Below are 26,474 nucleotides of genomic sequence, written 5' to 3' on the forward strand. Positions count from 1 at the left end.
CTGAGGATGATGGGAGTTGTAGTCCAATAATATCAGGGGACACAAGGAAGAACACTGATCTAGAGTCAGCTGCAGTCAGGTAAAAAGTCTAAGCACATCCTCCAGCACCTTGGTCAGCAGCCAAGTATTCTCTACAAGCAGTAGGGAAACACAGAGCAAAGCTAAACTCAGACACACTTGCATTGCTGCTCATGGAAATGTCCAGGCCTGACCTGGAAGTATCTAAAGCCAGACTAGGTGAGACCAGGCTGAACCAATAGAAGGTGGTGTTGGGAGGGTGGGGGAGAGGAACTAATTGGCTGTGAGGTGCCATTTTAGGATTAGGGTAGCTCAGTATTGTACTATTCTTCCTCTCCTCCACAGCTGTAAGTGGCGCACCAGCAAGGGGCACCACTACACAAACCATAAGACCACTAGTTCAATTCCCAGTTGATCCTGACAAAAGGAGAAGAATCAAGGGTTTTAAAAACTACAAGCAGGGTAGGTTAAATATTAAAAAGAGCTTCCTACCTATAAGGGCAGTCCGGGAGCTTTCTTTACGAATTAAGCCAGTGGTTTTCAAGCTGGGTGTCCTTTGAAGCTTATAATGGGCAGAGCTTAGAATATTACTTTTAAAAAGTAATAAATTATAGTTACAATTACATGGCCCAAAAAGTAGTAATTGCCGTTACAATTACAATTGCTCTGAAAGTAACTGATTACTTTACTTTTCCTCAGAAGTAATCACTACAATTACATTTCAGTTACTTTAAAAAAACACTTGCAAGGTACTGGCCTTGGTTGCTGCACATCTAAGTAGCCTAAAACAACACTAAATATAAACACACACACACACACAGAGTAGAATAATTCTTTTTATCCATAAGATAGCAATGGTGGTCTCTCCGCTGGTAAGGGAGGTGGGGAGGTGGACAGAGGCCACTACTCAGATCTTTGGATGTCAAACCAAGTGCAATCCCCCCCACTCAGCCAGCCAGCATAATCTCTCTTACTTAACCACCTCCCAGACCCTGCCCTGCCACGAACTAAGGGACACTAACCCAAGCAAACAGTTTCCTGAGATGCAAAAAAGTTAAAATACTGAAAATGCAGCACAGTAGCCAGAGAGGGTGGTGGAGACCACTTTGTGTGCCAAGTGCAAACACAGTATTCACACACACATTGTCATCTTTCACCTCCACAGTTCTTTATCTCCATTCTCCTGCTGCTGCCTCCTCCTCCTCCTCTATCCCTGTTCTTGCCCTCTGGCTCCTTTTTCCCTCCACTCCATTCTTCACCACCACCATCCATTTTTTAAAACAATTGTTTTCTCCACTCCACTCCATCTCCTCTCTCGTCGTCTCCTACCCACCCACAGAGCATGAGGGAAGAGCGACGCTGCACAGAAGCCCAGTTTGAGGCACATGATTTTCATCCACAAATCAGAGCAGCAGAAGTAATGCTGGAAACATTACAATTACTCCACAAAAGTAATAAAATTACTCCTAGTTCTATTACAATCAAAATGTAAAGAATTACCCACTCGTTCCTCAAAAAAGTAATGAATTACAAGTAATTCGTTACTTGTGATGAATTACTTCCAAGCTCTGATCATGGGTCCCTCAATGTGAAGATGGGCACATGGTGGTCAAGGTGCTTGAAAGACAATGCTTCCCTTGCTATGCAGCCACAAAGAATGATGGGTGTTATATTTCCATGGTAGTAGTGCTGCTGTTGCAACCCACTTTATATCAGGCTACAAGAGTGGTGTAGTGGTCAATTTTGAAATGCAGGAGCTCATCATGATAGCCACACCCTCTCCAAATATGCAGGCAGCTGTGCTAATCCATTATTATATACACATGCACATCAAAGAGCAGCATAATCTGCAATTTATTAGAATAAGTGTAACTGTAATCCTATGCATAGTTTCCTGGGAGCAAGCTCCATTGGACTTTGTGGTGCTTTAATCTGTAAAACACACTGAGATCCTCAGCCAGCTGACATGCAACCTTTCATTTTAAAATTGTTTTTGTCATTATGTGCCTTCAAGTTGATTACGAAAGGTGTGTCATCACTTACACTGCTAGCATGAAGGAGGAACCCCATCAAGGAAAAGGGGGAAAGTGTCAAGCCTCTGCTTGATTATTTTCCTCATTCTCTGACTTCCTCTAAGGCTGCAATCTGACGCTGGACTTGGAAGCCTCATTATTGCCTTATTCACTTACCAGAGATAGCAGAATCGGTTACCTTGGTGCTCCAGCAGATGCCATTGCTTCTGTTCTGAAAAATGACTCAGAGCTGCACTCACTCTCCCTCTACTACCTACTGGGCTGTGTCCCAGCACTAGGTCTTTACCCCCCAACTGAAGACCAATGGTAGAGCGCAGAGGTGGGGAACCTCAAGCCTGGGGGTCAAATGCGGTCCTCCAGGCCATTCTATCTGGCTGTCCCCAGGCCACACACCCCTCCTTAACCACACCCTTTCCAGCCCTACTTCATACCCTCCTCAAGTGTTTTGGCCTGGCTGGAATGTGTCCCTGTACTCTGATAATGCCTCTTCCTTGCCTGGATGAAGGATAGAGAGGTACATGTGAACGTGTGTAGAAGCTAACCTACTACACAAACATAACATTTACATTCATTGCATCACCCACTTTTGCCTCTGGCCCCGCTCACCGCTGGCATGCGGCCCCCTGGAAGGTTGCCCAGATGGGAATGTGGCCCTCGGTCTGAAAACAGTTCCCCACCCCTGTTCTAAAGTACACACTTTCTGCTTGCACAGGGTTGACAGCGAAGGCCAAGAGCCCTTACACTTCATGTAAATGGAGTGCACCTTCCCTTCCCCCCTTCAGTCTTCTGCAACATTTCATGTTTCACATGGAGAGATTTCTCAGCAGAAAAATGGATTCAAAAAAGGTTACCCAAGGCAGGAAGTTTGAAAAACACTTAACTGAGCCATAAAGAAAGTCCATAACAATAAACAGAAGTTACACGTAAGGCAGAATTATACAGCAGGACATGCATTGGCCTAACACCCTACCAACTGCAAAGTCAAGCCTGCTTTTCCGTTTACTGCAAGGAAAAGGTCAGGGCCCTGAAGGCAGCAGGACTTCTGTTTGCTCTGAGGGAAAACCTGTCAGCTGTGTATGTTCCTCTCTGAGTGACAAAGACAAGCAGGAAGAGAGGGAAGGGGACACAAGGTGGGAATGGCAAGCAAATCCAGCCACCCAAAAACAATAACAGCCAGGAGGGCAGCCCTGAGGTCATTGGTCTAAGTCACTTTGTCTCTTGCTGAAGGGTCTGCAGGTGAGAAGAGCTGCTTATATGCAAGTCTGGGGTAGGAAGCACAGTTCACTGCAGGGCTATGGTTGGAAAACTGGTGAGCCTTCATACAATCCTCTGATCACACTTGGTTTGTTTTTTGTTTGTTTACAAATGCTTAATGCGCGTTATCTCCGATACTTTAAGTGTGGACAGATGTTTGAAATGACAAAGAGGCAGACGTTCCACACATTCTTTTATATATGTTATCATGTATGTAAAACTGTTTAGGCCTCACACCAACTCACCCATGAATGGGTTTTCCAATGCAACTAGAAGGCTGAAATGTGGTGTCCACCTATCACTTTCCAAGATACCCCGACTATTAGTAAAGTTGGGGTGGGTGGGGAGATTTGGGTATTCTCTGTGGCAGCCCCTAAGCTGCAGAATTTCCTCCCTGTAGAGGTGTATCTGGCACCTTCATTATACAGTTTTTGGCAAATGCTGAAGACACACCTCTGTCCTGACATGCTTGTTTCAAGACCCACCCTATTCATAGGATCATCGAATAGTAGAGTTGGAAGGGGTCTATAAGGTTATTGAATCCAACCCCCTGCTCAATGCAAGAATGCAAATTAAAGCATGCCCAACAAGTGGCTGTCCAGCTGCCTCTTGAATGCCCCCAGTATTGTAGAGCCCACCACCTCCCTAGGTAACTGGTTCCATTGTTGTGCTGCTCTAAAGGTTAGGGAGTTTTTCCTGATGTTCAGCTGAAATCTGGCTTCCTGTAACTTGAGCCCATTATTCTGTGTATTGCATTCTGGGACAATCGAGAAGAGATCCTGGCCCTCCTCTGTGTGGCAACCTTTCAAGTACTTGAAGAGTGCTATCATATCTCCCCCAGTCTTCTCTTCTTAAGGCTAAGCATGCCCAGATCTTTCAGCCTCTCCTCATATGGCTTTGTTTCCAGTCCCCTGATCATCCTCGTTGCCCTCCTCTGAACCTGTTCCAGTTTATCTGCTTCCTTCTTAAAGTGCGGTGTCCGGAACTGGATGCAGTACTCAAGTTGAGCACCAAACCGATGAGTTCCAGTGCTGAAGTGAGGGGAACTAGTTCTTCATGTGATTTGGAAACTATACTTGTTAATTTGTTTTAACTGTTTTTAATACTGAATTTGAAATTGTAACCTGCCCTGGGACCTGCTGGTGAAGAGCAGGTGACAACAGTAACAACATCAAGCGTGAAGTGCGCTCAACAGCAACGTTCCAGCAGAGAACAAGGCAAGCCAAATATATGGTGGAGTACAAGGGTGTGTGAAATCTCCCTTCACACACTTGCACTGGCCACAGCTTGCAAGAAGGATTTGCAGTAGCAGCCAGAAAAATGTGGCTATACAAAGAACTGGGGAGGGGTCAGAATCAAGGAGGAGCTCATACCTCTCACAGCAACAGGGACTCAGGACTGGCCTTTCCATTTAGCAGAGTGAGGCAGCTGCCTCAGGCAGCAGATGCTGAAGGGCAGAGAGCAGACAGAGGGATGTGTGCCATGTGGCTTGCTCTGCCCTGTGCCCCCTAAGCTAGCTTGTTGTCCTCAGATGCTGTGGAGGATGTTGTCTTGTTGTCCATCTGCCATCAGAGGGGCTTCTGAGCAACCATCTTGCCTTGAGGGAAGCACCAAATAGGCAGTTACAGAGCTTGTTCTAAACAAGCAGTTGTTGTTGCCTTTTATTGTAACTTTAAAAAAAGGTTTTTATTATTGTCTTTTGTGAAGTCTGCCTGAAAAGCTATATAAAAATACAATCAATAATATTCAACAGCCAGTCCAGTTGGCTTCTGTATGTGGAAAGGGTGTGTGTGTTATCTGGTCCTTTACCACAGGCAGCAAAATGTCTTGGGGTGGCCTTGCTGGAATTAACTGTGAGAACAGCAGTTGACTGTTGGAGGGGTAGTGGTGGAATACAGTGTTCTGGAAGAGGCCATGGCTGATTGGTTGGAACACTGAACCAATGCAACATCGTGTGGCAGGTTCTATTTGTGTGTATGGCATGTAATAGGCTGCTACTTGCCTGTTGCCAGGCTGTTATTGGCTGAGGTGCTGTGCTGTCATGGAACTGTCAGGGAAGTTCTATCAGCTGGGTAAAGAAGTGTCAGTCCACAGAATTTTCATTATTAATGCAGTGAGGGAAGCGAATTGTCAAAAACCTTCACACAGGGTTTAGGAACAGGAGGGGCTGTCTGCTTGTGGCAGTTCAGGAATGCAGGCAGAAAAGCTGACAGTCAGAATGCTAAGTGGGAAGAAGATAAGCACATAAAACAAGGTGTCATGACCCAGTCCCCAATTATTAGTACAGATACTGAGCATGATATCAAGGTTCAAGCCCCAGATCTTGCATTTCTCCATGTTCAATAATCCCTAAGGTTAGAAAAAAGCCAAGCTCCAGATTCCCTGCTTGAATTAAATGGCAGCCATCATGAAGATGCTTTAGCTGCCCTTCAAATCCTCATAAGATCCCTTCTTATGCATTTGCAAGATGCACTTGTAAATCATCCCTCAGTACAATGTTGCAAGAAGTGACTGACTGAATTCTGCAATGAAAGAGATTAGCTTTAAATATCTCTGTGTGTGTGTGTGTGTGTGTGTGTGTGTGTGTTGTAGATCTGTACATTTGCTACCACCTTTCTTTTTGATGAACTGCAGCTGTGCAATCCAAACACAATGTCAGTGCACTGTCCAGCGCATATCACCCACCAAGCCTTTGCCTGACTATGTGCTGATGGCTGTGCATTTCCAAGGCAGCAATTGACTTGTCTTTAGCACTTGCTTCAGCTTTTTTTTTTTTATAAACATCAAGCCTCTAACCCCGTGTGGAAAGCCAATGCTCCCCAGAGGAGGATGCATGCAACAGTCTAAAGTGCAACAGTGCCCCGAGGGAGATTTCTCCAGCAACGTGTGCAGGGAGAGCTCTGCATTGCTGTGAGCGATGGCTATTCCTATTCCTTCTTCAAAGCGTTTTTGCTGCACTGCAATTTAAAGCCATTCTTACCAAGCAACCTTCCACCCTGATTTTACCAAATCATCATCAACTACCCAATGGTGCCTGCCTAGATTGTCCACTTACTGCAGGAGTGAGGAACCTTTCTCAGCCTGAGGACCGCATTACCTTGTGGCAAACCTTCCGGGGGCTGTATGCCGGTGGTGGGTAGGGCAAGAGGCAAACACTGGTGGAGCAATGGATGTGATTCATACCTCCCTGTACAGTACAGCCACACAAAAATTAGGAGGTTTAAACACATGCACACCCCTGCCTATCTCCATCCTGCATCCAGGGAAGCAAGAGGCATTACCAAGCAAAAACACCCCAGGAGGGTGTGGAGCAGGGCCAGTGAGTGGGGGGGCATGGCCTGGGGAGAGTCCCGAGGGCCAAATAGAGAGGCTTGGAAGGCCACATTTGGCCCCAGGCAGGCCTGAGGCTCTTGACTTATGCCTTCCTCCCAGAATCCTCCAGACTGGGTTTGGGTTATTTTGCATGTTTATTCTGCAACATGTCCTTGATACAATAATAGTGCTTTAGTGCCAGCATAGCCAAGGGTCATGGAAGACGGGATTTGGCATCCAACAGCATTCGAAGGGCACCACATTGGCTATCACTATTTTAGACTATAATTCCCCTCAACTCTGACCATTGGCCATGCTAGCTGGGGCTGCAGGAAACTATATGGGGGGCACCAGGATGGGGAAGGCTAGAGTTAATTGTCCTTGGCTTGGTGGATAAATGGCCTGGCCTAGTACAAGGCAGCTTCATATGTTTAGCAGTTTCCACATGTATTTCAGAATTTCCGTGTAATTTTCTACCTCTCAGATGCTGGCGGAGCAGTAGACCTACCTGGAATGTGTTCCTTTACTTTGCTCTTGCCACAAGCCACACCACGTACGCCTCCAACACCATCCCTCAATGCCTCAGCATGTTACAAGTAGCAATGCTAGAGGATTTTGTTTTGTCCGCCTTCTACAAAGGAACTGAACGATTCCCAGACTAGTATGTATGTAGACAGATAATGCGCAGGCTTCCCAAGCTAATATGCAGACTGGAAAACACAGTTATAATGCGCCTTTTTCACTTCACTGAATTTTGTGGAACAATTCTCAACTCACCCCACACCCCTCATCCCATGCATATAAAATTGTGTATTTCAGATAAAATGCATATCGTAGGGTGACATGTGTACAAAAATGCATTTTAAAAAAAATGCAAACTGACAGTTAAGTATTTTTTAAAAAATACGATATTGATGCAGAAACAGGTTGGCATGGACTTGTGAATTAATACATGCAAAACTTACATGAATAATCTATTCCCTAGCTAAAAGGCAGGTCACAGTTACAAGTGCCCAAAATAATAATTCCACACTTGCAAGAAATTAATCTTAGTGTGTCGGCACATATACTTTAGAACTCCCTGCCATTGACCAGGCCTGGAGCTAGTGGGTAGCCAGGTTGGGTACTGGCCATGGGGCCCTGTGGCTGAGAGGGGCCCTTGCAGCTGGGGCTGGGCAGGTGTAGCTCCCACATAGCAATCTGCACTAGCATTGGGTCATGGAGTGTGTGCCTCATGACCCAACGCTGGCATGGATCATGGAGTGGGAGCCACCCAGCCAGGCAACACCCACCACCACTGGTGCAGGCTGGCTGCGCCACTTTCTGTGGCACCACATGCTGTGCGCATAAGCTTCCATCACCCAAGATGATGGTAGAGGTGTCAACAGCCCCCCTACCATCTTGGGTGATGGTAGACATGCACACACAGCGAGCTGATGCAGCCAGGTCTATTTAAGCCCCTGGCAGTGGTGGCACTGCCACCGCATCTCCACCACCAACTCCTTCAAGGGGCCCACTGCAGTATGGTGCCAGCCCTGCCACTGACATTAGCAGATGCCTTTGCAGTACTGTTTTCAGTGCCTAAGAACTTTTTTGTTTTAGCAAGCCTACCCAGAAGTGCAAATTTGAAATGTACTTTCACATGTAATTTTGTTTTGAAAATGGAAATGGACTGCCTTCAAGTTGATCCCAAATTATGGCTACCCTATGAATAGGGTTTTCATGGTAAGCGGTATTCAGAGGGTTTACCATCACCTCCCTCTGAGGCTAGTCCTCCCCAGCTGGCTACAGCCTGCTCAGCTTGCCACAGCTGCACAAGCCAGCCCCTTCCTTGTCCTCAACTGCCAGCTGGGAGGCAACTGGGCTCCTTGGGACTATGCAACTTGCCCACGGCTGCACAGGTGGCAGGCCACGTAACCCCTGAGCCACTCACTATGGGGGTGATCTTTAGTTGGCCCTTGGCATCCAGGAGACACGAGTGGGGATTTGAACTCACAGACGCTGGACTCCCAGCCAGGCTCTCCTCCCCACTGTGCTATAACCAGCTGTATTCACTACATTACCCACTGCTATTAGACATGCTGGAGGAGCAGGAGTCCTACTAGACACCTAAGTATTCAGTGCTCATGTCTGCTGAAGCATACTGTCTTCCACAAGCTGCAATTTGCCATGCAGACAGACATATTTATGCATGTATGCAAAAAAGCTGAACAAAGAATGGTGGCACAATGGCAGAGCACATGCTCTGCATACAGAAGGCCCTGGCTTCAGTCCCCCAGCCCCTTCAACTGTTGAAGAGATCCCAGATAGCAGAACTGGAGAGAGACCTCTGCCGGAGACCCTGGAAAGCCACCAATCAGACTAGATGGCACGAGAAAGATACAGCAGATTGTCTTACTCAATATCAGATTCATACATATTCACAGGCCAAAATTCCAGCCTCCCACAATCTTCTCTTTAAAAAGACTGAACTTTTTAAGCTCAGTCCTGGCTCTGGGGTCAGCTGCAGTGATTCCTCCACTGACCCCTTCTTTGCACACCTTAGCTGCCTCAGTATCCCCTCCTGGATGATCTTTGTAGAAAGATCCCTCCAGTAAGGCCAATTTGAACCTGGTTAACCACACATCAGGAGTTTGGGTGGCAGCTAAAGAGAGCACCCCCACCCCACCCAACCCCCAAAAGAAAAGCCATGTAACAAACACACAGAGGCACACACATTTATCTCTTCCCATATGCTGAAACCAAATTAAATACGGTTTAACTAATCACTTGGCATTTAAAGCAACACGCTGTCTCTGTCAAGTTAAACCCAAGGAGACTGATCGCGTTTGCTTTTAGCTGTTTATGTTAATTAAATACGGAACCCAACTTCATTATTAAAACATGTTATTTTCCCCTGCCTTGCTGCTACTCTCCACCACCCTGCAAACAGAGCAAACTTGGTGGATGTCGCAAACCTTGCTCCATTGGGTCCCCAAATCTGCCCTTTTAGGGGATCTATCAACACTCTAATGAAGCTGCCACGTGCATCCAATTGGGGCAGGTGAAGAGCTGGATCTACAGGCATAGGCACACAGGAAGCTGCCTTATACCATTGATCCATATATCTCAGTACTGTCCACACCAGGGGTACCCAACACGGTGCCCTTGGACTCCAGCTCCCAACATTCCTGAACACTGGCCATGCTGGGGATGACAGGAGTTGGTGTCAAACATTATCTGGAAGGCACCAAGTTGGCTACCCCTGGTCTATGCTGATTGGCAGCGGCTCTCTGGGGTTTCAGACAGGGGACATTCCCAGGCCTATCTGGAGAGGCCTGGGATTGAACCTGGAGCATTCTGCTCGCAAAGCAAATGCTCTGCCCGTGAGCGATGGCTCTGCCCCTAAACTGAGAATGCCAAGGGAGAAGGAAGAGTGGTGATGCACAGGTGGTGACTGAGGTGGGAAAGGATCCAGCCAGACAGCAGTCCCCTTCAACAGAGATCTCTGCCTCCTGCCTCCTTTACCCTTCAGAGTAGTTACATCTTTTCAGCCCCTCAGTTTACTCTCTTTCATTCTGTAAGAATTTCCCCACCTCATCAGTTCTACCTTTTCTGTCTCTGTTGTTTCTCTCTCCCTCCCAGCATGTTTTAAATTGTCTTAGTATCTTAAGTGTATGTTTCATGATTTTAACGTCACAAATTGTTTAATTCTATTTTAACTGTATATTTTTGTATGTTTTTTTACCTATGTGTAGTTTTTATTTGTAAGCCGCCCTGAGTTCCAGTTTTGGAAAAAGGGCGGGGTAAAAATAAAGATTCATTCATTCATTCATAGGAAGCTGTCTTATACCGACTCAGGGTACGGACCAATGTAGCTCAGTGTCACCTGCACTGACTGGCAGAGGCAGTATTTTTCAGGCCAGGGTCCTTCACAGCCTGACTTTGAGATGTCAAGGATTGGACTTGCAGCCTTCTGCATTCAAAGCATGTTCTCTAGTAGTAAGCTAAAGCCTTCTCCTATTAAGCTGCTATTGCATGGGTGCCCCTGACATGTCCATTCCCAGGTATAAAAGGTCGCCCTGCCCTTTCAAAAGAACAACATAGGCTGCCCATCCAAAAAATGCATTTATTAATTTATTTTCAAAATGGGTGGGGGGAGGCCTGCGGTGGCTTACAACACATATCAGTAAATATTTACTTACATCAATTTTTTGTTAAAAACCCCCACATCTTTAAAACTGCATATAAAAACCCTGATCAAAATTATTTTATCAAAAAATGGTAAAGAATGCTGCTCTCAACGTCCCTCACTTGTCCCTGCACTCTGAGGGTGCACCCTTTGAAGAGTCGACAAGCCAGTACAAGACATTTCAGTGCCTGAAGTGGGAAATCAAAACACCTTCTCTCCCCGCACTGTTTCTCACAGGATGCAATCCACCAGGAAGTTACCTTGCACAAATGCCATTGAAATGAACAGGAACTGCACAAGAGCACTGCATTCATTTCATTGGGACTTGAGCAAGAGAACTTCCTGGCGGACTCTGTCCCAAGGGCCAGACTTTCTGTTTTGCATTCTGCTGCCTTTAATACTGCCCCAAATCTGCCATTTAAGGCGGCTTCCTCGTGTTTCCTCATTCCAAGGCCACCTCCGGTGGAACACAAGCTTCTCAAATACTGAGTCTGAGTTCAGTGCAGGAGCTTTGAGCTTGCTGAAATGAACCACACATACACGCAAAGTCTCACAAATGCACATAAAGACACACAATTGCGTTCACATTTGTGATAGCTCCTTCCATGGTGATTTACCACAAGGTGCTAACATGACAAAATTAATCATACCAAAGCAACATTTGTGGTACAAATGCAAAATTCTGAGATGACTAGAAAAGGTGCTCCTGATTAAGCTGGCAGCAGATTTTACCCAATATTTTGAATACAAGGACTAAAGAAATTTCACCTTCTTAAAAGAGGCATCCCCTCCTTTTCACTCACATAAGACACTATTGGTGTCTTGAGCATCATTTGGTGGAAAGTGAGGCACAAATCTGACAAATAAATAAATAAACTAAATTAATACATGCATCATCTTAAAAGAAATAAAGCATACTTCTTGCTTCAGAACTATTCTTTTGACCCATATGCACATGTAGGCAAATTTGATCAACAGATTAATCAATTAATTGATGGGTAAAACTCATACAAGTATAGAACGCGAAAAATCCCTGCTGACTATAGTATACAGCCACTCTTGTGGCTGTATAATTCAATAAGGTAGCCTTCACCAACCTGGTGCCTTCTAGATCTTGTGGACTGCAACTGTGCAAGGTGATCAAGAGGATGGTGGCTGACCAGCGGCAGGCATGCCTGGAGGAAGCAGATTATCTAGATCTGTTGCAGTCTGGTTTCCAGCCCAGTTTCATCACCAAAACAGCCTTGGTGGCCCTGGCTTATTACCTTTATCAGGAGAGAGACAGGGGCAATGTGACCCTGTTGGTTCTCCTTGACCTCTCAGTGGCTTTTGACACCATTGACCATGGTGTCCTTGTGGAGCGATTGAAGGAGGTGGGAGCTGGAGGTATTATACTGCAGTGGTTCCATTCCTACCTGCAGGGCCACCACCAAAAATTAGTACTAGGAGATCGTTGCACAGCTCTGTGGCTTTTGGGCTGTGGGGTACCACAAGTCCATTCTGTCTCCTATGCTATTTAACATCTATATGAAACTGTTGGGAGCTGACATTCAGGGATTTGGAGCATGGTGTCATCAGTGTGCTGATGACACACAGCTCTTTCTCTCCATCTGAATCAGGAGAGGCCATGAAGGTGTTTGGCAGATATCTGTAGGCAGTGATGGGCTGGATGGGGGCCAATAAGCTGAGGCTGAATCCTGATATGACGGAAGTGCTGTGGGTTGGTGGGTCCCGTGTCTGGGAATTAGGTGTATGGCCTGTTCTGGGAGGGGCTGTACTTCCCCTGAAGTAACAAGTTCATAGTCTGGGAGTACTCCCGGATTCCAACTTGTCACTAGAGTCCCAAGAGGCTTCTGTGGCTGAGACTGCTTATGTCCAGCTGAGACTGATTTGCCAGCTACTGCCATTCTTGGACCAAGCATTGCTTCAGTTGTCCATGCTCTGGTCACTTCCTTTCTGGACTACTGTAATGCACTGTATGTGGGGCTGCCCTTGAAGATGGAGATTGCAGCTACTGCAAAATATAGCTGCCAGGCTGGTAAGTGGGGCAGCCCAATGGAACCATATTTCACTGATTTTAAAAGCACTGCACTGGCTGCTAGTGAGCTACCATGCCCGTTCAAGGTGTTGGTACTAGCACGTAAAGCCTTAAATGCCTTGGGACCCAAATATCTAAAAAAATACTTTCACCAGTATCAACCATCTCAGACCATATGATCAGATGTTGAGGCCTTGTTGATTTTGCTGCCACCGAGGGCTGCCTGGGTGGCTCTGCCCTGTGACAGGGCCTTTTCAGTGGTGGCTCCTCATTTGTGGAATGCCCTCCCTCGTGAGGTACATCTGTCTCCATCACTATTGACTTTCAGAAGAAATTTGAAAACATTTCCTTTTAGGCATTTGATGGCTGAAGGAGACTTCCTGGCAACCCAAAGATCACTGCTGAAATCATGTTTTTAACTGTAACTCTGTTTTATTTAACTGTGTTTTAGAATGTGTTTTAAAATGATTTTAACTGCTTTTAGAATGCTTTTCTTTTTCTTGTCAAATTGTTTTGTTGATGTGTTTGCTGCCCTGGTCTCCTTCGGAAGGAAGGGTGGGATATAAATTTAATTAATTACTCTCATCAGTTATTTATCATTCAGTACTGGCTGGGACTGATGGGAGTTGTAGTGCAAAACGTTTGGAGAGCACCAGGGTGATGAAAGCTGGACTAAAGTTTCAATAATCAGGTGATATTCCTAAATAAAATTTATCATAGAGCTTAAACAGGTTAAAGGCCTTCTTAGCTTAGCTCTGTCCAAATCTGTGATTTGGCACAACAAAGCTGTTTACACAATCTAGAGCACAGTGTGCCCCAAACGAGGAGCAGCTGCACTGCCAAAGGTATCTGTGGAGCAAAAGCAGTCCTAGATCTAAAGCAAATGAGCCAAGCTATGTGCTAAAAAAAAAAAAAAAAGCTTACGTATTTGGAATACATATTGTAAGGCTCAAAGATTAGACACAGCTATATGTATGAAATATCTCTATTAAACATAATGAATCGTTGAGGGAATCAGTATCCATTGTCTGTCATAACTATACAGACCACTAAGTCATGACAATTCATTTTTCTATTTATATCTTGTTGCCGGGCTGTTGCCAAGGTGAAGGAGAGCACAACATACAAAAGACTCTATTTGCAAAATAAGCAATTTAAAACTCGGACTAATTATAACATTAACTGTGTCATTAACTGTGATACACTTAGCGTCGCACTTGGAGTCGCCTTGAGGTCACCTGGAGAAGAAGATCAGAAGAAGATCATGGAAGATTTCTTATTGTTTTGTTTGGTTGTATTATGTTATTCTTAATGCTGGTTAGGTATTATTTTATTGTTTAGTTTTTTAGATTCTGTATCATTTCTGTATCATTTTGCTTTGTACATCGCCTAGAGTGGCTGATGGCCAGCCAGATAGGCGATTAATAAATGTTATAAATAAATACATAAGGAATTGGTGACTTTTTTCTGATAGCTGCCAGGATTGTAATTGTGAGACACTGAAAAGTCTTGGGTTCTTATATGACAGAAAGTTGGTATCAGGAAGTATGGAATATGGCCTTTTGGAAAAGCTTCCAAAACCAGTTAGAGCGCTGAGAAAGGGTGCAGACATGGATGATTTCCATGCAGTTTGGCGCAGCTAAGACTAAACATGGCTGCAGTCCACCCTCAACTCATGGTGGTCTCTGGAAGGATGACCTAGGATGGCCTTTGCCGATCTTTGGCACGCTCCAGATGTTCTAGACTACAACTGAGCAGCTGATCAACTTGCTGATAGGAGCTGTAGTTCAAAAACATCTGGAGGGCACCAAGTTGGCAAAACCCCTCCTAAAATAAGCCAAGTGACAACTCACATATCTCTTTTTGTTCAATAGCACCCTGGACACTGTTCTTTGAATATGCTTCTATACCGTTGACTCTCTCAGTGGTTGTTATTGTCAAGTTGTAATTGTTATTGAAAATAAAATATAATTTTTTTTTTAAAGAAAAGGATTTTCTGGTTTGTTTTAAAGACATATTTTTCCAGATCCTCCTGAACTTTTGAAGAATCTCCACTTCTGCCAAGAAAATTCAGTGAAATTCCTCCTTCTGATTCCACTATTCACAATTCACATTTAATATTATTTTAATATCTTTGAAAGAATGATGCAACAAGGGATGCAACTGTAGATCTAATTTTAATATAATTTAATGTTATTTTAATATCACTGAAGGAACGGATGCAATTTTTAATGCATTTTTAATATTGTTATTAATAATAATCATCAGTTGTTTTATGTAATAAAAAGTCTTAAAGCAACTTGACAAAATAAAATACAACACATAAAAGCAATTTCAAACCAGTAAAATGTAAAACAATGACAATACAAAATACATAAAATGCTCATTCAGCAACATATTAATAAGTACTAGGATTTGTACACTCCACTAAAAAATGAGCACCACATAGGATGCAACATTAACATAAAAACCTGGGTAAATAGAAAGACCTTTGCCTAGTGCCTAAAAACTGACATATATGATGCCAGGCATGTCTCCCTGGGGACAGCATTCCCCTGATGAGGGACCACCACTGAAAAAGGACATTCTCATGTGGCCACCCCCCACCTCAGTAAGGGTGTGGCACACAGGGAAGGGCCTGTAATGAAGAGCACAGGGTCCGGGCTAGTTCATATGGAGAGAGGTGGTCCTTGAGGTATTGTGGTCCTGAGCCACATAGGGCTTTAAAGCTCAAAACTAGCACTTTGCATTGAGACAGGAAACTAATCAGTAGCCAGTGCAGTCAGGCCAGAATCAGTGTAATAGGTTCAGACCTCCTGATCCCAGTCAGTAAGCTGAATTCTGCACTAGCTGTAGCTTCCAAACTGTCTTCAAAGGCAGTCCCATGTATAATGCATTGTAGTAATCTAACTTGAAGGTTACCAGAGTAGCAACTGAAGCTAGGTTGTATCTCTCCAGATACAGTCACAGCTGAGCGACCAGCCAAAGATGACGGAAGGCACTCCATGTCACTTAGGCTTCTTGTGTCTCCAGCGACAGAAGTAGATCCAGAAATACCCCAAAGCTGCGCACCTGCTCCATTAAGGACAGTGGAACCCCTTCCAGAACAGATTGAACCCCACCCATCCAGTTTAGGGAACCGCCCACTAACAGTGCCTCAGTCTTACCTGGATTGAGCTTCAGTTTATTGGCTCTCATCCAGTCCATTATTGAAGCCAGACATCGATCCAGCACATTCACTGCCGCACCTGCAGATGTAAATGAGAAATAGAACTGCGTGTCATCAGCATATTGATGACAACGTAGTCCAAATCTCTGGATGACCTCACTCAGCGGTTTCATATAGATGTTAAAAAGTATCTTGGGGGGATAAGATCAACTCCTGTAGAACGCCATACTGAAGGCTCTACGTGGTCAAACAGCATCCCCACAAGTGCCACTCTCTGGAGGTAGCCATCCAAATGAGTCTGGAACCACTGCAAAACAGTGGCCCCCATTCCCAATTCAGATAGCTGCTCCGGGAGGATACCATGGTCAATGGTATCAAAAGCTAGTGCGAGATCAATGAGAATCAACAACGTCACACTCATACAGGGCAACCAAGGCAGTTTCTGTGACAAAACTAGGCTGAAACCCCGATTGAAATGGATCCAGAAAATCAGTCTCATCCAAGAGAGGCTGGAGCGGATTAGTGATTGCCCACTCAAGAGCCTTGACCCTTTACTATCGTTGAAGGAAGAAATGGGTTGGCCCCTTCCTTCTGGCCATTCTCTCAGAAGAGAGTTTTTGGATACATTTTCAGATCATTTTATTTTTTTGCCCCACCCAATCTGCTGGAGAATCTCAATCTCTCTTTCCTTCCCCCCATCCACTGCTTCCAAATTTTACCATGCACAAACAGCACAGAGAATTTTGGGATGCCACTTTGCTCAACCTTAAATTCCCAACAATTCACCTCATTCCAGAACAGAGATAGGGAACTTCTGGTCCTCCAGATGTGTTGTTAGACTACAATTCCTATTATCCACTAACCATTGGCCATGCTGGCTGGAGCTTATGGGAGCTGGAGTCCAAAGACATCTGGAGGGCCACAGTTTAGCCACCCCTGCTCTAGAACATTTATCTTCAACTGATGTACTGGGATCCACAAGTGGGTCACAGCCAGAAAGTGCATGAGTGGCACTTTTCAACAAGCCTTTTAAGTTGAGACCTATCCCAGTCTGTGTCTCTGTTAGAATTGCTTAATATGTTTTTTAAAAATGTTTTTAACCCTTTTTTAAAGTTGTTTTTTTAAAAATGTTTTTAACGCTGTTTTGTTTTAATGTATTTTGGGGTCTGTTTTTATGATGTTCTGAAGTTTTTAGTGTTTTGTTTGCCACCCTGGGCTCCTGCTGGGAGGAAGGGCAGGATACAAATTAAATAATAAATAAATGCACAAGGTTTAAAAAAAACCCTCAAAAAGTGGGTCCCATAAAGCTCTGGGTCTGAACAGGTTGAAGATTATTGCTCTAGAACAGGTGTGATGAACATTTGGCCTCCAGATGTTGCTGAACTACAACTCCCATCATCCCTGGCTATTGGCAATGCTTGCTGAGGCTGTTGGGAGTTGCAGTTCAGCAACAACTGGAGGGCCAAAGGTTCCCCAGCCCTGCTCTAGAGTGAGCAAGAAATAGAGTGTGGCTATATAGATAGGAAGATCCTCCGTGGCGCAGAGTGGTAAGCAGCAGTAACGCACCCGAAGCTCTGCTCATGGCCGGAGTTCGATTCCAACGGAAGGAGGAAGTCGAATCTCCAATAAAAGGGGTCGAGGTCCACTCAGCCTTCCATCCATCCATGGTCGGTAAAATGAGTACCCGGCATACACTGGGGAGTAAAGAAAGGCCGGGGAAGGAACCAGCAATCCCACCCCATATATACAGTCTGCCTTGTAAATGTAGCAATACATCACCCTAAGAGTCGGAAACTACTCGCACTATAAGTGCAGGGACACCTTTACCTTTATATAGATAGGAGCATGCTTAATTCTTGAAAACCAAGGGAAGGATCCTGGTTTATCCACATCTCCAATTATTGAAATTAACCTTTTTTTCTCATATATAAATGAATTGTTGCCTATGATTGGGTATTCCTACAGATGAAAGAAAAGCAGTACACTTGAGGACACTGATCAGATAAGAACAAAACTTGCCCTCCATGCTCACATGGGTGATCTCAGCTCTCACTGGCAGAGTTCTTAGGGTGCATGTGTAATGCATCTCTATGCATAGAGATGGCCAGGAACAACTAACCACTGTCCTGTGTGGTGAGTCATGTCACAACAGCTCCTTAATGAAGAAAGGTCTGGACCGACTCTACTCTGGTTAGCCATGGGCTCCTCCTGGGCAAGGAGGCGAGTAAGACAGGTTCTGGTCTCAGTGGAACTTTGCTTGAGCAATAAGGTCTGCCTTAGCTCTGGTGTACCTAGTCTTGCCCTTTAGTTCTGCCTCCTGGCTTGCCCTCTGGTCATGCAATCTGTTTCACCCTCTGGACCTGATTGCTCTTTGCTCCTGACTCCCAGTTCCTGTCCCTGATTTATTCCAGACTGCTGCCCATAGCTAAGCTCCTCACATCCCCCCACCCCAACAAAATGCCCTTGCACTATACAGTCCCTCCCTACACACAAAGGGCCCCTCCAGACTGGTTATGGTGGTGGTTTGCAGGTGTATCTGCAACATGTCATTGATGCAATAACAATCAATTTGTGGTGGATTTTTTCCTCTATCCACACATCATTCTGCTTTATGAGTTGTTCTGCGATGCTGCCCCAATGTTATCATATTACTGTTGTCTGGAGAGGCACTCTTGCATGATAGGGCAACAAAAGTGGGACAACAAACAAACATCAGCGGTACAAAAAGTTCCAGGATTTCAGCAGGAAGCTACGGGACATAAACTGATTAGAAACAAAATAGTATGTCCAGCCTGAAGCTTTCACAAGTTCAAAGGTACTGAAGGTGAAATCACCACCCATATACTATCACGAGCAGAAATCATCATGAATGCCAATAGAAAGGTCATCTGAAGGGGCCCATACTCTCATACACATAACCTGACATATGACAGACATTCGGGTAGTCTGGAAAACAATCATTGATGGGAGATGAGTAAAAATCCTTATTGAGTCTTATCTCAAGGCTCAGTGATGTCTCTCACACCTAGAAGTGTAACTACCACTCCCTGCCATTTGCACATCTGGGCACATGCAGAAGCATCATTTACACCTGCCGTCAAAGTGCCAGGCAAGGGGCAGCAAAATAGCAGATGTTCAACAAGGGCCAGACAACATTTTAGGGCAAGCAAGAGCAAGATGCCGCATCAAGATTGATACCACGAGTAAATCCTAAACAGATGGGCCCCACCAGAGTCTTCACAGCATGCCAGGGTTAACGGGCGTGTGTCAGAGACACTATCTTTTTTTAATGAGGAGTAACAAGTCCTCAGGATGTGCAATCCTAGCCCCTCAGAAGGGAAGTGTGAAGAATATAAGGACTTCGCTGTTATATAAATTATGATGTACTGGTAGCAATTAGAGAGAGACAGTTTACTTGCTGTCAACCCTTTACCCCACGATGAGACAAATTAAGTGAATGTTATTTACTGTATGCTATCATTATGTTATAATACAAATATGCTGTCATAAAATAGTCATATTATGTAACCAGACATCAAGGTTTAAGCAGATCTGCCATTTCTGCATAACTTTTTAAGAGAGATTAAGAATGAGAGCATTTTATTTTATTTTTATTCAAATTTATATCCTGCCCTTCCTCCCAAAGGAGCCCACATTGTGGTCTAAGCAGATGTTTGGGCAAAAGGCACATTATCTAAATTGGTACATGGCACAATTCAAGCAGCCTTGCTTCAGAACAACATAGCTGAGCAATTCTCACTGCCAACAGAGTATTATCATCCTGTTACACTTTTCTTTCTTTTCATGTTATCAGCTGCTACCATTGTCCTCCCATACCTTGTACCCAGAATTCTGTATCAGTGTCTCATTTCCTTGTTATTTTCAATTAGCCCTTTCCAACTGGGCAACCTGCTCTTTTCAATCTTCCAAAAGCAGAACAGTTTCTGAGTGAGTGCAATGACAGGTGAGTGAAAGGATCTATCTAGTATTTGAACTTGAAACATAGAATTGTGTCCCAGATGTGAATACCAAGTTTCATCACTCTGTCTTAACTCTGATGGGAATGATCCATTAACAATGCCAGGCTCTATCCCTACACCCCACCTCCTGATCCAAGCTGTGTGTTTTTGTGCTGAGGGGATAACATCAGGATGAGAGGCAGCTCTCACTTCACTTAGTGATGTGACCAGAATGATGTCATTGGGGACCCCACAGAGCACCAAAGCTACGCATACATAGATATAGGCAACCTAACACTGGTTCTTTGGAAAAGCACAAGGATCCAAACTTTTTTAAAAAAATGAAAGCTTAATTTTTTCAGTAATTAAACTTATTTTAATTATTTTGTAATTAAAAGCAATGGGGGAGGGTCTCCTTACCCTTCCTGCCTTTTATCCCTGCCCCCCTAGCTCTTTTCCCATCTCTGGGGGACAGGACCAGTTTCTTTTGTCACGCGGGGAGAAAAGCAGCCTACATGAGGCAATTCTGAGCAGAAAGTCAGTCCAGAAAGAAAGGTTTAAACAGACCACTACTCTGCTCAGGATTGCAGCCTCCCAAGCCAGCTTTTTCATATAGAATAATTATACATAAGCAGAGTAGCCACTTACATTTTCTGATTTTTTGCTGATGCGTGTCTCTCTTCTTAGGGTTCTTTTATCTTTAGAGTGAACTTGGGATAGGCAGCCTTTCAAACAGAAGATGAGTTCAAATAGAGCAGTGTTTCCCAACCTGTGGGTGGCAACCTGCAAGTGGGTCACAAAGCAGGTGGGTTGCGGGCGGCCTTTATAAGTAAACCCACAGTAATTATTGCTTGTAATCCTTAGCTGGTATGACACATACCTCTTACAACTTTTTGTTTTGATGGCCGGAAAGCCAGAACCGCTCTCTGATGGCTGGCAGCAGCGGAGATCTAAGGTTCAACATTTATGTGGCAATATATTAATGGGTCACCATACCAAGTAAATTTGGACTTGTGAGTCGCCATTTTAAAAAAGGTTAGGAACCACTTCTTTGGACCACTGTAACACACTTTACCTTGGGCTGCCTTTGAAGAAGTGTTTGGAAACATCAGCTGGTTCAAAATGCTGCAGCCAGATTATTAACAGAGGATGGTTAGAGGAAGTATGTGACACTCACGTTACAACAGCTTGGCTACTGGTCCCTTTTCTGGACCCAATTCAAAGTGCACTGCTCGATAAGATATACAAAGCCCTACAAGACTTAGGAGCAGATTATCTGACTGTATTCTTCCACACAAGCCTGCTTGGGTTTTAACATATTCAGGAGAGGTCCTTCTTTCTGTCCCACCAGCATCTGAAGCATGTATGATGGGAACTCAAGAGACGGCTTTCTCAGTGGCTGTCCAGGCTCTGGAACTCCTTGCCTAAGGAGGCCCACCTAGCCCCTTCTTGCATGACCTCCTGCCAGCAGGCAAATGTGTTTTCATTCCACATAAGCTCACTTGTTATGGACACTGTATATTGCTGCAATTTATCCAGCAGGTTACTGCACAGATTTTTCTTTTTGTTTAGTCCTGGCTCTTTTCTTAGTTTTCATTTCTAATTTTGCTGCTGCATTTGTACTTGTATTTTATTGAGTTGTTGTTTTATTGAGATTGTTTTACTGGCTTTTTAAAAATGTGTTGCCCTCCCTTCATGTAAGCCCATTTGGGCCTCCTTGTTTTTGGTGGGGAAGAGAGGAATATACTTTCATTCATATACATATGAATGAAAGGAGCCCAAGAAAGGACAGTTAACCCTCCAGTGCTGCTGTTTTCATCAAATTCTGAGTCCTGCATGCCTGCTTTAAAGTAAAACATTGAAACAGCAGGTGATCAAATCACAGAACTGTTGCATAGGTTTGATCTACAGTTATACCCTGGCGAGGTGAAATGAACTCACCACATGCTCAAAGGCACTCTCCTCTGTATTTCAGTACATGTTTCCAGGGATGAGCCTTTGCATCAGACTCTGCATTTTGGGCTGCAAGAATACTTAACTAATAGGAAGCTGAGTCTTATTGCAACCAATGGGGTCCACTTCCATGGACATATTGTTAAGACTGGCCTCTGAACTCCAAACCACATTAAGCCCAGATTAAAAGCAAAATAAAATACACAGGCATCTGAACACACTAGTCACAGCACTTTGTGAAGCAAAACTCAACAGGAAAGAGAGGGGAAATATATTGGATCTCCAAAGCCTCCGCTTGGGAAGTTTGAATTTTCTCTCTGCCAATTTATCTGTGCAGATTTAAAACTCACCGAAGGGCTTTTGGCTGATGAGCCGCAACACAGAAGCCAATTAGGCAGCCTTGTTTGGAGCAAACTCATTCAGTCACCTTCTGAGGAAGAAGGTGGTTCAGTAACTGGGTAGCATGAACTGAGGGCCCCTAGTTTAATCGAACAGGTCTTGCGTGTCCAATCACATACATGAGAAAAGTATAAGTTACAGTGGTGCAATATACTGATTATAAAAAATGGAGGTGGGGAACAATTAGAAGCACTGCATGGACAGAGGAGAAGGGGACCTGAATCTATCCCACAGCCATGCTTCACTGCCACCCCCCCAAAAACCCCACAGTTCTTCTCAGAGATCAGTGGAGGTTATTTTTTGCCTTGCAGTCCCACCAGGAGAAAAACAGCCTAGGTGAAGCACTTTCAGAGGAGGCGAGGAGTCCCAGATTCAAATTGTCTCTCAGACATAAAGCTCACTGTGTGAGTTTGGAGCAGTCCCTCTGGATCAGCCTAACTTACTTCACAGGGTTGTTGTGTGAATAAAATAGAATAACACAGACAATATAATTGCAGAGGATGAACAAGATATTCTTATTTCAGTGGGGCTTGCTCAGAAGAACTCCTCAGTGGCTTAGACTCTTTATATTTATTTCTCTGAGAACTTTAGTACTGCTTTTCTCTCCCAACCAGGGATCCAAACTGCCTAACAATCTACATTTCACCAACGTTTTAGTTGTTATTGTTGGAATTTTAGTTGTTGGCGCCACACCGCGCTATTCCCACAAGAGAACTGAGTCAGCCGTTGGCAGTGGAAACTATAGATGGCCGGCCTCTGAAGTCTGGGGGGGTGACTCGGGTGACTGAGTCCGTGGCAGTGAAGGTCCCTGGGCATCGGGAAGACCTGTCGTTCTATGTGGCGTCCTTGCCGCGTTTCCCGGTGGTGTTGGGTATGCCTTGGCTGGTTAGGCACAACCCCACAATCTTTTGGGATGAAGCTGTGGTGGTTTTTACTTCCAAGTACTGTCATCAACATTGCCAGCCTGAAGAGGAGCCACAGGTGTTGGCAGGGGCGCCTCCCCCAAGGGAGATAACTTTGCCCACCAAGTATGGGAGTTTTCGGGATGTCTTCGATAAAAAGGAAGCGGAGCAACTCCCTCCTCACCAGCCCTATGATTGTGCCATTGATTTGGTGCCTGGGGCACGCATCCCTGCCGGGCTGATCTACTCTCTATCTGAACCAGAGTTGGCAGCGTTAAGGGAGTTTCTGGACGCCAATTTGAAGAAAGGCTTCATTCGCCCTTCACAGTCCCCAGCTGGTGTACCCCTGCTGTTTGTGAAGAAAAAAGGGGGGGAGCTCCATCCCTGTAATGATTATCGAGCCCTAAACCAGCTCACTATCCCCAATAGTTACCCGCTGCCGCTCAATAGGGAAATGTTGGAGAGGTTGTGCTCCGCCAAAATTTCCACGAAACTGGACTTGAGAGGAGCTTACAACTTGGTGAGGATTAAGGCAGGTCATGAATGGAAGAGTGCGTTTAAGACCCGTTACGGTCAGTTTGAGTATTTGGTGATGCCATACGGGTTGTCGGGAGCACCTGGAGTCTTCCAAAATTTTATGAATGACATATTTCAGGACTTTGTGGACCGCTTTATGATAGTGTATTTGGATGATATCCTGATTTATTCGAATACTCCCGAGGAACACGACTCGCATGTGCGCGCAGTGCTGCAGAAGTTACGGAAACACCGTCTTTACGCGAAGCTGGAAAAGTGTGGGTTTCACCTAACCACGTTGGACTTTCTGGGGTATCGGATCTCTCCAGTAGGAGTAGAAATGGTCCCAGAAAAAGTTCGTTGTGTACTCACGTGGCAACCCCCCAAGACCAAGAAGGATTTGCAACGCTTCTTGGGCTTTGCGAATTACTACCATCGTTTCATAGCCAACTACTCCCATCAGACCGCCCTGCTCACAGATTGCCTGAAGGGCTCAGGACCTTTCCAATGGACAGAAGCTGCACAAGAAGCTTTCGAGAGCCTGAAGCAAAGGTTTGCTACCGAACCCATACTACAGCATGCCGACCCGGCGCTCCCTTTTGTGGTAGAGACGGATGCGTCGGACGTCGCGATCGGAGGGGTTCTTTTGCAGCCGGCCCAGAAAGGGGGAGAACTGATGCCTTGTGCCTACTTTTCCAGAAAGTTAACCGACTCTGAACAAAACTACACTGTGTGGGAAAAGGAGCTATTAGCCATTAGAGATGCCTTTGAAGCCTGGAGACACCATCTGGAAGGGGCGCAGCATGAAATTGAGGTGCGCACGGACCATCGTAATCTAGAGAGTCTTCATACCGCCCGTAAACTCAATCAGAGGCAAGTGCACTGGGCTCAGTTCTTCGCACGGTTCCATTTCAAAATTCATTATATCTCCCAAGCACAGAATAAGCGGGCTAATGCCCTCTCAAGGAAGCCAGAATTTCTGAGGGATCCCACCCCAAGACCATTACAGTACATAATCCCTCCCGAGCAGGGAGTAGTAGGGGCCTGCCAAGATTCTTGGGAAGCTGAAGTGCATGAAGCACAACAACAGGACCCTTTCGTGCAGGAGCAGCGGGTTGAAGAGGGCGTGTCACCCCAGGCAGAACAGAAGGACCTTATATGGAAGGATGGCATACTGCACCATCAGGAAGCTGTTTATGTGCCCCCCGGAGAACTGCGAGTGAGGGTACTACGTCAGTGCCATGACGCCCCCACGGCAGGCCACTTTGGGGTTTTTAAGACCATTCAAGCTGTCACTCGGGAGTTCTGGTGGCCCAAGGTGAAGAAGGACGTAGAGCATTACATTCGCTCTTGCCCCACTTGCATGAGGGCTAAACATGCCACTGGGAAGCCACCGGGGCTACTGGAACCCCTTCCTACTCCAGGAGGACCTTGGTGAATGATTACTATGGATTTTATAACAGACCTTCCACCTTCGCAGGGGAAAACCACAGTTTTGGTGGTCGTTGATGCCTTCCCGAAAATGGCTCACTTCATTCCGTGTGCAGGGCTCCCAAGTGCTCAAGACACTGCCAAGTTGTACGTGCAAAATGTGTATCGGCTGCACGGTCTGCCAGACAGCCTGGTTTCCGATTGGGGCACACAATTCACCTCACGTTTTTGGCAAGCGTTGTGGAAGTTACTGCAAAGTGAGCTGAGACTGTCGTCTGCCCATCATCCCCAAACAGATGGGCAGTCCGAGAAGGTCAACGCAGTGTTGCAATAATTTTTACGTTGTTTTGTGGGGTATCAGCAGGACAACTGGATGTCCTACCTGCATTTAGCAAAATTTGCCTATAATAATGCTGTGCATTCGCACACGCAACAGACTCCTTTCTTCGCCAATTTTGGCTACCACCCCCGAGCCTTCGCTGCCCCAAAAGACAGTCTCTCAGTCCCAGCCGCTGAGGATTACTTGCAGGAACTTCATGCTATGCAACAGCTACTCCAAGAGCAACTAGAACAGGCCAAAGCGGATTACAAACGTGCAGCTGACCAGCATCGGAGAGAGGGGGACCTCATACGAGTGGAAGACCAGGTCTGGATCTCTACACATTTCCTAGCTATGCCTGGCCAGTGTCGTAAACTGCAGGATCGGTGTGTAGGGCCCTTTGAGGTTGAGGCACAGATTAACCCCGTGGCTTACAGACTAAAATTGCCACCCACCTTCAAGATGCACCCAGTCTTCCACAGGGCATTGTTGACCAAGGACGCTGCCCCCGACCCTTACCGTCCGCGAGTGGAGCCCACACCGCCATGGTTGGTAGAGGGGGAGGAGGAATACGAAGTAGAACAGATTTTGGACTCGCGAAAACGCCGAGGGCGTCTTCAGTACCTGATTCATTGGAAGGGGTACAATCCAACTGAACATTCCTGGGAAACAGAGGAGAATGTGCACGCTCCAACTTTGGTGAGAGAATTCCATGAGGCTTATCCAGAGAAGCCTAGACCTCAGGGGTGGGAAGGGTTAAAGCATGGAGGAGGAGATGATGTTACGCTGCAGCCAACTCAGAAGGGACAGGAAGGGGGGAGGCATGAATTTCAGGCGCCTCCGCAGCCAGAAGAAGCAGAGTTGGGGATTGTTGTGTCTGAGCAGGAGCGTGTGGAAGGGGGGCAGCCTGCTCTCCAGCCAGTTCCCACGAGTAACGCCCTTTCCGAGGAGCCGAGCACACCGCCCCCAGTTGATGCAGAGGACTTGTGGGGGGAAGCTT

General features: G+C 45.5%; 1 protein-coding gene across 1 annotated transcript in view; it reads right to left on the bottom strand.

The window, feature by feature from the left end:
• The window catches only part of LOC133368028 (SRC kinase signaling inhibitor 1-like), a 69,008-nt gene extending 42,987 nt beyond the window's left edge, over positions 1–26,021 (bottom strand). The window contains exon 1 of the mRNA XM_061592110.1: positions 25,994–26,021. Coding sequence (XP_061448094.1) covers positions 25,994–26,021 — 28 coding nt within the window. The remainder of the gene's footprint in view (positions 1–25,993) is intronic.
• Between the last annotated feature and the right edge of the window lie 453 nt (positions 26,022–26,474).

This window comes from Rhineura floridana, chromosome 11 (assembly GCF_030035675.1).
Source record: "Rhineura floridana isolate rRhiFlo1 chromosome 11, rRhiFlo1.hap2, whole genome shotgun sequence".
NCBI lineage: Eukaryota > Metazoa > Chordata > Lepidosauria > Squamata > Rhineuridae > Rhineura > Rhineura floridana.